A 15607-nucleotide genomic window follows, 5' to 3' on the forward strand; every position below is an offset into this window, starting at 1 on the left:
CGAGTATGGCAAGCCATGTGGGACAAACACTGCATAATATATCCGCGTATTAATTCGAATATATACGCGTATTAATTCGAATATACATGTGTTGTAGCCTACATGTGTAAAGTTTCGCTTTTTGAAGCGATCTCGCGAGCCCGCCAAAACATTTATCGTTGGTATATGTACACAGCAAGAGCGGAAATGTTTTTTCGTGTATATTCTAATTAATCCGTGCATATATTGGATTTAATCCCCATATGTATTTTATTTAATACGTGTATATATTCGAATTAATACGTGTATATATTCGAATTAATACGTGTATATATTCGAATTAATACGCGGATATATTTGAGCCATATGATTGGCTAATAATATATACGCGTATATACTCTAATTAATACGCGTATAAATTCCAATTAATACGCGGATATATTATGCAGTGTTTGTCCCACATGACTTGCCATAAACGCCAAATCTTTAAACGGGCATCGTCACGGTATTTCTGAACCACAGACAATTATTTAAGGTCAAACATAATTACTTGGTAAACAAACTTCACACAAATTGTGCAAACAAATTTGAGTGAAAAGCTTATTGCTACCACGAGCATGGAACGCCGAGATTCCTCCACCAGGGGGTAGGAAGCTTTCAAAAAGTGGAGGGGGGGCACAACATCAGAGGGACACGTTCTTGTCAAAGCCTATTCTGCTAATCAAGGGCATAGGAACCGGGGGGATGGGGTCGCCAGCCTCCCAGTAAAAAATATGGGGGGGGCGGAAGTATCATTCCGCCCCCCCCCCCCGCTTCGCAAGTCAGAAAACACCTTTTTCAATGCCAAATGAGAAAAAATCTCATTTGGAGCACCAAATTGCATCTAAGGCCAGGTGAAAATGCAAAATTATTTACAAAATGGAGTGGGTGTTGAAGTGTGCTATATTGCACCAAATTGCATATGTGGCCACCTGGAAATGCAAAAACAATTCCAAAGGGGAGGGGGACACCCCCTCCCCTTAGATCCCCTCCCCTTAGACCCCTCCCCCAGGCCGGCCATCGGTCTTCAGCCCCCCCCCCCTCCACTCAAAAGTACCTTCCTATGCCTCTGCTGCTAATTGCATATTTTATAACATTGGAACGTTAGAAGCCTCGTGATGGGGAAGCAAAAGTCAGAGGTTAAAGTACAATTAATGTGTCAACTTTTGTTGTAACTTTACACAAATACGTATGAAGTGCTCAAAACTGCACAAGGACCCCCACCCCCTCCCCCCCCCCAAAAAAAAATTCTTAATGTGATATGATATCAGACTATACGGAGGATAGAGGGCGCATTTGCCAAACAACTCTCCCTTTCTATGCAAACAAAAAAGTTTGTGACTGTAGATGTACTTGTACCAGGATCTCCGACATCACATCTCTGACATTACTCTTTCGTTCTCAGGTTTGTATATATCACCATACTTTCTGATATGTTGATAGAGGCAAAGTAATAGATGAAGAATATCGTAGGGTGCATATATTATGCATCTTGTGTAATATTGATTTGATTAGAGCACGAAACGATCCATTTCGATTTCATTCGTAAATTTCTTTGTAGCCGAAGCCTTATGTTAAGTCATGACTGTGTTAGGTTGTCGTGTTTGTCACGTTCCAAGCGAACAAGTTTTGAGAAAAAGGACGTAAGAATCATCCAAACGTGACGGTTGTTTAGTCACTTGGGACAATGATAGACAATGCATCATGTTCCTAAGTGATTATTATCCCTTTATTATAAGCATTCATTTATACATTTTCATGATTAACTATTTTATTCGAGTAATTATAAGGTAACTGCTTACCAGGAAGTAGAGAGGTCGTATGCAATTAGGCTAGTAAACGCACGAGTCGGCGATATAAACGTTCATACATATTGCGTGACAAAGGTATCACGTGACCGATAGACATGGGGATTACCCTTTGAGCTGAATCATGTCATTCAGGGGTTACCAGAACAATTATTATTTGTACTAGATAAGTAACATTCAGGGATCTTCTCAACAAATAATGCTAGACCTATTTTCTGAAACTGTTATAGTTCTGTGAACATTTGATTGCGGCTATTATATTGAAGTTGCTTTGTTATTACTTGTAAGGAAAACAAAGTTTGTGACTGTAATGGGATCTCTGAAATAACTTCTCAGACATTACTTAGATCTCTCATGATAGTTTTTCCCCCAGTCAAATGGGGGGGGGGGAAGGATATAATAGGTATGTTAGAATTCTCTTGACACATGTAAATAAAGGAAGGAATTAACAAACAAAGAAACAGAAGAGCAGATACACACACACAAAATATGAAAATACCAGAACAGGAATAACATATCAGATCCAATGGAGAACAGAAGAGTAAAAGTATAGCAGATCAAATATATAGAACTAAAGACTATATAAATGATGAAAACAAGTTAATTTAACATTAATTCTCTCAAAATGATTGAGAATGGTGAGAAAACTGGTGTGCACATATTTTGATTTATATATATTTGGTATTTGATAAAAAAAGATACTTTCAATCCGTTTCAATGTGTTCTTGTCTGAGATGTGAAACGAGAGCAAAATATGTGATTGTGTCATTGTATCCTCGTTATATATATATTTGGTAAGTCGTCCACATAAACTTGTCAATATGTTTTCATTTTGTAGTAATTATGTGTTCACCACGTATATAGCAAAATTGCCTCATTGAGGACTAATATGTTAACTTGATAAATATACATGCCATTATGTAGGTTGTAGTTGGTATAATATATACTCATTAAAACAATAGTCTTTAATTGTTTGTGAATATTAGTATAGGCAGATGTTTCTGACAATTGTAATCCTAATTATTGTTTGTCCTTCTGTTTTTCTTTTTCTATCTTATCTGTATAATGAATTCTGTGAAAATATAAGTCTGATAAGGGTGTTTGTGTGGGTGGGTGTGTGTGTGTGCGTTTGTGATGCCCAGCTTGTAAACACAATATCTCAAGAAGGGAATGTTGGACCAACTTCATGTTTGGTGTGTAGATGTACCACATTGAGTACAAGGAGCCTATTGTTTTCTGTGGAGGTTGAATGTCATTTGGGGTCACTAGGGGTCAAATTGTGAAAACCTTGTAAACTTGATAGCTCACGAAAGGAAGCTAGGGCAAACCTCATATTTAGTGTGTAGACGTACCACATTGAATACAGGAAGCCTAATGTTTTTGGTGTAGGTCAAAGTACATTTGGGGAAAACAGGTCAAATTGTATATATTTGGTTTGTATATACCATATTAAATTTAAGGAGCCTATTATTGCTTTTGGTGGAATTCAAAGGTCATTTGAAGTCAGGAAATGCCAAACATTTACTTCACTCCCCTCTTACCTGTCTCTCCACACTAACACATCTTCCTAAACATAATATCGTAAGGAAAGCTTGGACAGATCGCATATTTGATATGTTATTGTACCACATTGAGTACAAGAAGCCTTAATGTTGTGGGCTGAGGTCAATGGTCATTTGAGTTCACCAGGGGTCAGATTGTGAAACCATGTTTTACATTATATTTCAACAAAGACTGATGTCATATTTATTATGTTGATGTATCTATCACATTAGGTACAAGAAGCTTGTTGTTGAGGTCAATGGTCATTTCAGGACAGCCTGTGTCATTGTGAATTTATTGTTTGTAACATCGTACTTTTCACTGTACTACTAATATCAAGTATGTTGTACACCCTCACTAAACATTATATCAGATTCATGCAGAAAAGAGGTGAATGTTACATCATCGAAACCACTATGCCTTTTTGCATTCTGGTTATTAGTTAAGGTTCAGAAAGAATTAGCGCCTTCTTGCATTACTGTGCCAAAATACTTAGCCACTCATTACTTGATAAACAATTTAAAATTTGAGAAATAGGACAGTTTCGAACTGTACGTTTTAAACTCCTTTAATTGATAGGGCTTTAATTGATGGGATTGTTTATTCTGGGTGTTGTACCTCAAACTTTACTTTAATTCTTTCATCAACTTTAGATTTATTATTTGTATAAACCATTTTAACCTTTATTACTCTTTGACTAAAACTTATTTATAAGTATATGTACTATTCTGTATTTTATACTGGATTTATAATAAATTTAAATCTTGAAAAAACTTGAAACTTGACCAAACTGATCTTCAAAAAGTAAGTGAAGTAGAAAAGATAAGTACGACCCAAAATGTACATGGCTACAATTTAATGCAAATTAAATTGGTTGCAAAGTTTTGGTGACCAGATATTTTAATACTGTACCTGCCAGTAAGTAAGTCTCTGTGTGTTGTGGATATTTGAACATATGTTGATTTCGCTGTTGGAATATCAATTGCTAGGATATGTAACCTAAGCTGTAGGGATTAAAATCAAATCATTTTTCCTTCGTTGTTTCATTACTTTATCTTATTACAAATGATAATATCATGGAAAGGTGCAATATCGTGTGAGCTATTATACACGTAGCCTTACATGTGTTGTAGTTAGTACCTTTACAATAAACAACAAGAGGGCAATCCATGGAGTTGCAGATCTCATCTTCTCCATGATGGAAGTGATTGTTGGGTTACTACTGAATGCATCTGGTTGCCATCTTTGTTTTAATAGACTGGAATGCAGTGGATGGAATGCAATGGATGGGGTCTCAGGTCATTTGTGGTCAAGGGGGATGAAAGTCTTAAAACCATTGAAACACAATAGCTTCACTGAAAAGCATTCGAATGAACTGCATTCTTTGCATGTGGATGTAACTAAGCTAGTATAGTACGGTCTTATTTGCGATCACCAGAAGTCACGTTTTGAAAACCTTGTAAACACGATAACAAATTCAAGCTTGGGTTAACTTCATACCTGGTATTTGAAACATGCACTCATATATGAGTGCATGTTTTATGTGAAGGTTAATGATCACAGACCCGTCAACTCTCCCGGTTTTTTTTATGTTTCATCACTTGCGACATTTTTGAAAATAGTAACAATTAGTCCTATGCTTAGTAGTTCCCCACAGTAACGCTGAACAGGAAAGGCTATTCAGTGTAGATCGCAAGAACAAGACAGACAGTCGGTCAAGTCTCAAGCTTGATGGGACTCTATCTAGCATACTAGCCATGACGTCACAGTACCCAGAGTCCACTGTTTCCTGTTTCAAATGGAAGCCTTCTGAAGAAACCCTGTAGAAAGCGAAGCGAGCTGCTGTAAACTACAACAATAAACACTGATTGGATGATTCTCTCATTGTATTGCATAAGTAGACTATATTTATTTAGGAGTATTTATATCATTTCAGTTGAAAATTACCAACCTCCCTATTTTCCCCTCGTTCTCCCTATTTTTTGGCCCTGAAAAATGTTATTCTCCCTATTTTGAGGTTAAACAGGTTGACAGGTCTGTGATCACTTGAGGTCAACAGAGGTCAAAAATTGAAAACCTTGTTAAAATGGTTAAACTCCAAAAGTAAAAACTTGAATGTATTTCATAACTCATTTTGTGGATCCCCTTTATTGACTTTAAGAACCGAAGGGTTTTCTGCAGAGGTCAAAGTCTGAAAACCTTACAAACTAAATGACTCAAAAAGTAAATCTTCAATGAACTTGGTATTTGGCAACGCCTTGAGTAAAAATTGGACGTTGTTTTTTGTGGAGGTCAAAGGATCAATGCATCTCATAGAGTATTAGAGCTTTAAATACTAACAACTGCATGGGCTATGTAATTGCAGCGAGTAACATCTCAGCTGGGAGATGTTATGGAACTTCCTGATCTCAGGTCCAGATAAAAGATAACAAGGTATCACGTTTCATTACTGTCTGCATTTTGTAGCGACAAGAAGAAAACTTGCCTTGCAAGCAACGGAAAGCTAACTTTTTTTCAGAGGGCGGCACGCGGGTTGGGGTGAGTCTTCAATGCCTTGAAGCCTGATTAAATTGAGTGAGAACTTTTATACATTAAAACAGAATATTAACCTACTGCAGTTACTACTGCTACTCCCTTCATGTAGAACCACAACGATTGCATCTACTATAAGGTGATTTAAGTGCTCTGTCCAGAACTGAGATCAGAGAGATGATAAATATGGTTTACATGTGCATCCCTATTAAGAGTTGTATCAAGATAAACTTCAAGTTTTGACTGTCTGATACAGATTTAATCAAAACTCCTTTGCCCTCAACAATACATCAGGAACATGTTTCAGATTATGATTATGATAACTTCAATATTGTCACCATTCAGTTTAAGTGTTTTGCTTGTCATCTACTATTTAATATCAACAAAGCAATATTCAATATTCTCCAAAACACATCTACTAGCAGAGATATTAAATAACAGGCTTCAATGAAAGGTAAATTTGTGTGTCATCCGTATAAAAATGGTAATTCAAGTTGTGACTATTTACGATTGTGTACATAGTGAATAACTTGAGCCAAAGCACGGATCCCTGTGGAACGCCAAACTCTAGAGATACTGGTTCGGAAAGTTCGATATTAATTCAAACTGTTTGAAATCGGTTAGACAGATATTGACTCAAACTTCTTCAATGCAACATCCTGAAGTCCAACTGTTCGTGAAGGGCATTGGTATGTAAGTGTGGCTCAAGTCGTGCATCCACAACCTTCTCCAAATTTTGTAGATGAAGGACGGGTTAGACAATGGCCTGAAATGTTTTAGCACTTCTGTGTCCAGACCATTTTGAATGGGTTATGTATGTTTGTATTTCCATTAATATTTTATGAAATACAGGAATAAATAATAATTTGTTACACCCTTCTCTTTCTTTTCCTGAACTCTTTCACAGATTGTGACGTAACTGAGTAGAGTTTTATCAAGTGAGAGTTAACAACCTTCATCAACATGGCTACCTGGAACCCTTTCATAGAAGACCTGACAGAAAACTTCTTCATGTGTTCTGTTTGTTTGGATCAATTTAATGAGCCGAAACAGTTACCATGTCTTCATCGATACTGTAACGATTGCTTGAGAACAGTTATTCAAGCCGGCCATGATGGGACAATTGAATGTCCACTTTGCAAACAGCGATGTTGTATACCAGAGGATGGATTGGACGGCTTTAAGACTGATTTTCATATGAAGAGTATGCTCGAGTTCATAGAATTGCGTAAATCATTGGAAAAGAAAGATTTGAAGCAGTGTGTGAGCTGTTCAAAGGATGTGATATGTTCCGCCTACTGCTTTAAATGTAGAGCTTTTTTATGCGAAGAATGTTACAAGGTTCATACCAGTAATAGAATGTTTACTGATCACCAACCAAGCACTCTGAAATTGGAAAATATGGCAGCTAAGAACCTAACCATGGAGGAAATAGCTGCAATGACGGAAGATCCCAGGTGCCATTTTCATATCAAAGAACCAGCCAAATTGTGCTGTGGTACATGCCAAAATGAACCGGTTTGCTTAGTATGCACTCTCAGTAAGCACAAAGGTCACGATCTAATAGATGTTGCTGACCTAGCTCAGAAAGAAAGGACATTACTGAATAGGAACCTCGCGGAATTAAGCAAGCACAAAACTAAACTATATGCGTTACCTGAGAAGGTTCAAATGGCGTTAGTAAAATTGAATGAAAATGTTACAAAAAAGACAGAGTTGTTGACAATTCAACACAAGGAACAGGCAAAGAAAATAAAGGATAAACTTGCCAAATGTAAAGATGAACGTGAAAAAGGACCTGCTGACATAGAAAACAGAAGAGGATGTGAAAAACGTGAAATAACTATTAAACATGAAAAGGAAATGAACCGATTGATCATGGAACATCAAGAAAATATGAAAAGTACCGATGTAAAATATGACCAGGAAATGAAAGAACTTAAGGAACATTGTCAAGAAATTGAGGGTGAATTCTTTAAAAAGCTTGGGGAGTTAGATAGTAATTTCAAGACCTTGACAACAGCTAAAGATCTTCTTGCAAGTCAAAACAAAAACAAATGTGAAGAAATACTAAATAATTGTAAGCAACTAATTAAACGGTTTGAAAACTTATCAGCAACATCTTCTTCCATTCTTGCATGTAATGACGATTGGACAGACGCACAGTGTTTCCCCGACATAAGAGCAGCCAGTGAACCTATGATCCAAGAAATGAAACAAGAATATCCAGAGTTAGAATCTTTATCTGATTTTGTCATCAGTGATATAACAAAAGTTATATCTGATAAAGTTGTAATTACAGAAAGCGCAGAGTCTGTTGTTGACGTTGCGGGAATCGAAGCTAAAGGTTACGATATCAGCAGTATGACAAGTAGTAGCAATGGTAATATCGTTATGACTGGTAGTGTATCAGAAATGGAATCACACATCACTGTCATTAACATGCAAGGAGAAATATTAACTCAGAATGTCTTAAATAGAAATAAGAGATATAAGTTTGAGGCAAATCGTTACTGTTGTAATTTGCCGGGATTCAATGTCATTACAGTTTGCGTGCCGGATGAAATCGGTATTTATAATATTTCTGACTCTTCTTACCAAAAGAAGAACATCAGTGATATGGTTAAGACATGGCCAGAGGGTAGGTATGTGTTGTCTGTTACCACGAATCCCGACAAGAATGAAATCATTGTTGGTACTGACAGCAGAGAAGTGTATGTATTTGATTATCAGCTGAATTACAGTCACATCATAGTACTACCTGGTGTAATCGAGGGATCAGATGATATCACTGTCCACGACGGTAATCTTCTGATCTGTGACTATGAGGGTGGGACCTCATATGCAGTTACCATGGTGACATCAGGGAGTAAGGTGGTGTATAAATTCACCAAACCAAATCTAAGTGGAGCTGACTTAGATCCTCTCAGTGTGTGCATAGGCATGGGAGGGCTCATCTACATGTTATGGTGTGATGCTAGTGGGCGGAACACTGTGCTAACACAATACAGTCGAGATGGTCAGCAATTACTAACATCGATGCCAGTTGATGACAACGCATTTTGCATTACCACATCCATAGAAGATGGTGAGGAGAAACTCATAGCCACCTTAATGCAGGGGAAGGTGTATATATACGGACTAGTACCTGTATAGCGCTTTATAGAAATTATACATATTAAAACAAAATGGTTTGCAAGTTACGATACACAGATTGGTTGTTATCGTTGCTGTAATTGTTCGACTGCAGTTTTACACACATAGGAAAATATTACAATCCTTATTTTCTAAGAGTTATTGTCAGCTGCATTTATAATTGGCAATAATTAGTTTTTAATGAGTTTATCTCCGTATCTTAATATATCCATTACAAAGACCGTCTTCCTATATAGGGGTTAACTTTATGTTAATATCAGTATGTTCATTCGTTATGAAAAAATACTTTTACTTCAGCCTATCACATTATCTAGACAAGGTTGGCATATTATTCCTTAGGTATAAGCAATATTGGCTTTGTGATACAATGTGGTAGTTATCATTACAGATAATTTCTGGATTTCAACTCTTTCTTTATAATGTTCCTCCATTTAAAATAACCTCTTATGACATATGATATATATATTAGTTCCAACTGAGCAACATTTTGGAGAAAATTGTTCACTTACGCACTTGGAAATTAGTGAACTATTGAACATTTTGCAGAAAAATGTTGAATTGACGAGATATGATAAGTTGTCAGTTAAATATTTTGCAGAAAATTGTTCAATTGCTCAGTTGGAATGAAGTGAACAATTTAATATTTTGCGGAAAAATGTTGAATTGATGAGATATGATAAGTTGTCAATTAAACATTTTGTAGAAAATTGTTCAATTGCTCAGTTGGAATGAAGAGAACAATTAAACATTTTTCAGAAAAATCTTGAATTGACGAGAAAAGATAAGTTGTCAATTCAAAATTTTGCAGAAAAATGTTCAATTTCTCAGTTAAAGCAACTGAGCAATCCAACATTTTTCTGATTTTTGATAAGGTATTATCTTGTTTTCTAAACAATTTCCTGAAAAATTTGGACTTATTGGGGCACTTTTAAGCTTCCGTTCTAAATAAAAGAATATGAACATATTAAAGAAATGGTCAGATAGCTAACGTCAGATAGCTAACATGCTTCTTATGTAACTACTGTCTATATGACATTATGTAACAAGGGGAAGCTCTAGTGTATATGCAGTGTCATAATCAAAGGAGGGGTCGAGCAAATTTCCACGCCCCCCTCCACTTTAGAAAGAGGAGTAGATACATGTCTTGTCCAATTCCCACTTTTCTAAACAGTTATGCACTCCACTGCGTTGCTCGATCAATTCAAACGGATCACTTGAAGCAGTAGAAATAGCCTTACTTGAAACGTTAAAAGACTGCTGAAATTTTCAATCCCGTAATACAGAGTGTCCGTTCAAGATGGGACAAAGTAACCAACAGACATACGCTCAAGAGCTGGGGTGGGGAGGAGGGGGGGTAAGAATATTAAGGAGACAGCAGTTGGGAACATTTTATAAAACCATAACACTACCACGAAGATCAGTTTTGCAAACTATCAAGTAGAAGTGATACGTTTCGAGCTAACATGGTTGTTTTCTCCAATTTGGCAATATATATATATATATATATATATCTATATAGTTATGTTTAATAAAATATATTGGAATTTTTGGACCTTCGTCAGCAGGACTGGTTGTTTTCTCCAATTTGGCATTTCGCCTGCGATCTGTTCTCCTTCTTGTATTGTATTCATATGGATACATTAAACATTTCAACATGAAACATTCATGTTCTGGTGAACGTAAAGTGCGAGGGGCAGATATGGCGAGCGGGTTTTCATTCCCTGTCGCATAAACTTTTATTTTATGGAGTTCCGGTGTAACAGGAAATTCCCCCCCCTGAAAATTTTCCCCCCCACCCTGAAAATTTACCCCCCCCCACCATAAGCATGATCAATTTTCCTGCCAGCACCTGCAAGTCTTTAGATTGCAATGAATTTCATAATATTCCTATATTCCAATAGGCGATATCTCAAATTCAGTGTATGATGAGATGGTCCATCGCTTGTTCATGGCAATTAAACGCTAGGAATATATCCTTCACGTATTCGCAACATTTTTTTAGTGGCCAGCGGACAGTTAGTTGCAAGGATTGGTGCAATTTAGCCAGTTGAGAAAATCAGTAGCCAACTCCCAATATCCAATTTCATATCGAGGAAGTCCACGTAACTTTGTCTAATGATGCATGAAGAGTAATTCAATGGTGTTCAATCAGTTTCTTCTTGTTTCTTCAAATCATTCACAGAATAAAGTTTATCCACAGTGAAGTTTACTATCTACATTGATTGGAGTTGATAATAATCTTTAACCTTGTTAGTGTAGGGATTTGATTCAATCTTGTTCAAGTGGGGAGAATTGTGATCTATTGATTGAGGTTAGACTCAAATCATGATTGACATGGAACAGGGGCGTACGCACGGGGGGGGGGGGGGTTCAAACCCACGTGTTATTACTATTTATTTTGATTAAGAATGTCGGTACCAAACAGGGAAAAGAATGAATCAGTCAGTCACGATATAATATTTATTATATATATATTTATTATAACCCCTTCCCAATAAACATTGAATCCTCCTGTGGAACCATCATACCAACACAATGTAATAGTTTCAATTTACAATGATTATACTTGACTACATCAGTAACATCAGAGCTAGTCCCATTCCATTCATGGCACTGCATTCATGGCCTAACCCTAACCCAAGACATTTCCTCTGAATATCCTTATTGCAGGAATGATATATTCCAAGTTCATGCCCAAAAAATGTTAAAATCTCCTTATTATAGTTCCATGATGAGATATCCTTGATAGGTGTACAAAAATATAATTAACTAGAATTACATGAAGGTGGGAGGAATATTTCCTAGGAATAATGCCCCCCCGAGGGGAATATTTCCTAGGAAATCTCCACCCGGGGGGAAAATTTCCTAGGAAATATTCCCCCCGGGGGGGGAATATTTTCAGGGGGGAAAAAATCCTGTCACACCGGTTGTTTATGGGTTGACTGTTATTGTACTGACCATATCATTTTAGGTCAGGTGATTACCATGGTGATACACTTTATAGCGTTAATAGCTGTGGTCATAGGCGTAGGAGCCTAATTTGATTTGGGGTTGGGGGGCTGCAGCCCCCCCCCCCCCCGCCTCCTACGCCAATGGCTGTGGTGAGTCGATTAGGTACCATTCGTATTGCAGTGTTACGTTTAATGATTTCACTGGGTAATATGTCGCATTTCCACATATTTATTGAGAGAAGCGCCTGTTTTAAGATAAAGTTCTGTCGCTAACCAATCCACATAAGTCAAAATAAAAATGAATGTGAAGAAATACTAAGAAAATGCTGCAACTTTTTAAATGTAAATTACTGGTTGCCTATGCATATGTGATTTACTTATTACTCTCAATCCTCAATTTCCTTTTAAATATAGGCCTAATAATCATACAAGTTGAGAAACCATATAACAACAGGTGATATGTTGACATCTTAGTGCATTGTTAATAGGGTTTAATCTATTGCATGTATATTTTGCAGTACAAAGTCCCCCCCCCCCCCCAATCACTCCTCTTCTCATAGCTCTCTTCCACCTTTTTTTCTCCACACCTTTCTGTCTTTGTCCTTCTCCAGTTTATTCCCTACCCCCTTCCCTTAATCCTCTTTGTCCCTCCACTGTTTATCTCCTACCTCTCCTCTTCCCCTGTTGGTTTCTTTCTTTCTTCTCTCCATCCCTTGTCTACTAATCCCCTTAAATCTTTCTTTCCATCCTTTGTCTACTAATCCCCTTAAATCTATCTCTTTGTGTTCACCATGATCATTAACCTGTCTGTATTATGTGTTTGTTTTTGTCCCTTCTGTTACTGTTACTTGTCATTTAGCCTCTGAAGAAGATCCTGCTATGATCGAAACGTCAGGCCATCTTACTTTTACACATCATAAAATATCGTAAAACTAACAATGCATGACATCGCAGTTGTAAATTTAACATCCAATGAATCCACAAGAACTTTAGTTATCCATGACAATTTCAGGGGAGATAACATTTCTATATTTTACAATCCTCCAATAGCAATGGTTGGTAGAAAAAAGAATATGCATTTATATAAACATAGATTAAACAGAGAAGAGAATAACAGAATGGTAAGGTGAGAAATGTCCTTGTATGTATGTATGTATATATATATTTATATATATATATATATATTTATATATATATTGAACGAAAAAAAGAGAGCTCATCTCAAAGTGTCACCATGGCAACCAACCGCCAGACCATGCTAGGAATAAGGTCAAAGTACAGGCAGCACATCCCCCTCCCCTTAGTTGCATACAAAACAAAGGGAATGATCCACAGCCCCATCCTATCCCTATCCTCCTCCCCCTCCCCCCAAACCTCTACATATATTTAGTGTTATCAGATATGGCCTTTATTGTTTTTAAAGTCTATACCTGGTGTAAAAGAAACAAAATTATGCAACCGATAAAGTAGGCAGCTCCCAATGTGAGCTATCTAAGACATGTGTTGTGTAAATATTGTGTATTGAACATTAGTAAATTTCAATGAAAAATTCTTTGTAGAAAATTGACAATGAACAGTCACATAACAACATGAGAACAGCTAGAGTAAACAGGATTTATTCTCTGAATGAGCGAAGATTATCCTGATGTGCAGACATACACATTTTAATGAATCACTCATGGTACAATGTTTGCAATGTGTATATCATGTAACAACAATGTATCAATCATGTGTGTTATAAAAGATGAAAGACTGAGCTGATTAGAATAGCTTGTGAAATTTACTTTAACTATTCTTAGAGATTCTTCCAAATGAGCATCACATTTACAGTAGACTGTTAATATTGCATTTATTAAACATGAAAGTTTGTACTGATTTGAGATAAAATGTCACATTAATGAATCAATGGTGGTAAAGTGATTGAAATAAACAGTGTTTTAAACAGCAGTGGAAATGGTTCTTGATTTCTTTCTGTGGAGTAAGCTGAGATCCAGCCAAGGTCTTTGAACAGAATGGGCAGAATTTCTGTGGATTGTTCTTGTCTTTGCTGAGGAGGTTTATAAGCTGTAAATTAGAAGTAAAAGAAATGACAAATTGCAAAAGCATTGGTAGCGCTCACAGTCACCACACACTGCCCAATTACATTCACTGTACACAGAGCCAATCATTAGCGATATAGACATTGATAACTTTTTTAATTAAAAATAAATATAGTTTTCAATAAATTTAGATGAAAACATTATCACAACTTTCAGGAAGTGTTCCCAGTTCCATGTTTCTTTCATCAGGTTCTGGTGTATATTTTCCTGTGGTGTAATATGATTACTAGTTAAATTACTTATGAACTCTGGTTGGATTATACATCTACATTAGCCATGTTGTAGTTCACACTGATTTAAGGGACAAGAAGTTTTACAGTTTAGTTAGTCCAGGCATGTTCAATGTGTGTGTTTTCACCACTTGATTTCACATTGCAAGTTAACCAACATTACTTGTGAGTGAGCAGTTAGCAATGTTGTGTAAGAATGGTAAGTAATGATGATAAAGTGAAAGAATAATACTGGCTTCTACATTTTAAAGAAAAAACAAAATACTTAATTTCTGTTTTACTACATTAAGCTCTGTTTCAAACTTTTACTCTGGCTGACCCCCCAAATAACTATGACAATCAATCTGAAATAACATCGACATGAAAACTATGAGCTCTGAGCTACCTGGTTGACTATGCTTTTACTTCTTGACATCTCCAAAAGCAAAGTAAGCTTTTATCAGTCAATATGCTGCAGAATCACATATGAGTTTAATTGAACTTCAACTCTTGTATGAGAAATAACATAACTCAGGCAAAAAAAAGAGTAGGGCAGAGATATATGGAGGGGGGTGGGGGGGTGAGGCAGAACATCCCCAGGTGAAAAAGTTGGAAACAACATCAGGACCGCCAACAAGTATACCCTTAGCTTCCAGCAGGTTTGTTCAACAGTCCGGCCCCCTCCCGTAAAGATTCCCAAGGTACTATTACAAATATGGTTAAATGGGGTCTATGCAACCTCTACACATTGACTTTCATCAGATCTAACAACATGAAGCAATCAATAAGGGAGGCAGATATCAATGAAAGTCTGCATTGATTCTATGTCAGGGGTGGAGGAGAGGTCAGGGTAGAGATGTTCTGAACAGAAAGGTGAAGTTTTGGAAAGGGGCTACATATACAACATGAAATATGTACCCAGGACTCATACCTTAAATTTGAAAAGTCATTTGACTGTACAAGTCAGGCAGAGAAAGTGGTAGGGAGCGGCAATTAGTTTAGGTAGAGGAGGAAGGGGAAGGCAGAATGTCCCTCCCACCCCCCTCAAAAAATAATGTGGAAATAAACACCGAACCGCCAAGAAGTCGACCCTTAGCTTCCAGATGGAATCCCCCAATAATTCCCAATAAGGGGGGAAGGCAGAGCATCCACAGGGAAAAATATAAAATAAAGTCAGGGCCACAAAGAAGTCTATCCTTAGGTTCCAGGTGAAAGCCAGCTGGGAGTATACTTCTTAGCCCCCAATGATTCCCCCAATTGCAAATATAGATAAATGGGGTCAATGTTAACCT

At 36.9% G+C, this 15607-nt stretch overlaps 2 protein-coding genes across 3 annotated transcripts in view; one reads left to right on the forward strand and one right to left on the reverse strand.

Moving 5' to 3' along the window:
• LOC139961851 (mitochondrial mRNA pseudouridine synthase Rpusd3-like) overlaps positions 1-15607 on the reverse strand; it is a 125858-nt gene that overhangs the window by 106217 nt on the left and 4034 nt on the right. The window lies entirely within an intron of this gene.
• LOC139961842 (uncharacterized) lies at positions 1329-13951 on the forward strand. The gene is made up of 2 exons (XM_071961413.1): positions 1329-1423; positions 6808-13951. The coding sequence occupies exon 2, from the start codon at positions 6864-6866 to the stop codon at positions 9054-9056; it is 2193 nt and encodes a 730-aa protein (XP_071817514.1). The 5' UTR covers positions 1329-1423; positions 6808-6863; the 3' UTR covers positions 9057-13951.

The sequence above is a fragment of the Apostichopus japonicus genome, chromosome 20, assembly GCF_037975245.1.
Source record: "Apostichopus japonicus isolate 1M-3 chromosome 20, ASM3797524v1, whole genome shotgun sequence".
Lineage (NCBI taxonomy): Eukaryota > Metazoa > Echinodermata > Holothuroidea > Aspidochirotida > Stichopodidae > Apostichopus > Apostichopus japonicus.

Coding starts and splice junctions, on each gene's coding strand:
- LOC139961842 (XM_071961413.1), top strand. CDS start 6,864: ATGGCTACCTGGAACCCTTTCATAGAAGACCTGACAGAAAACTTCTTC.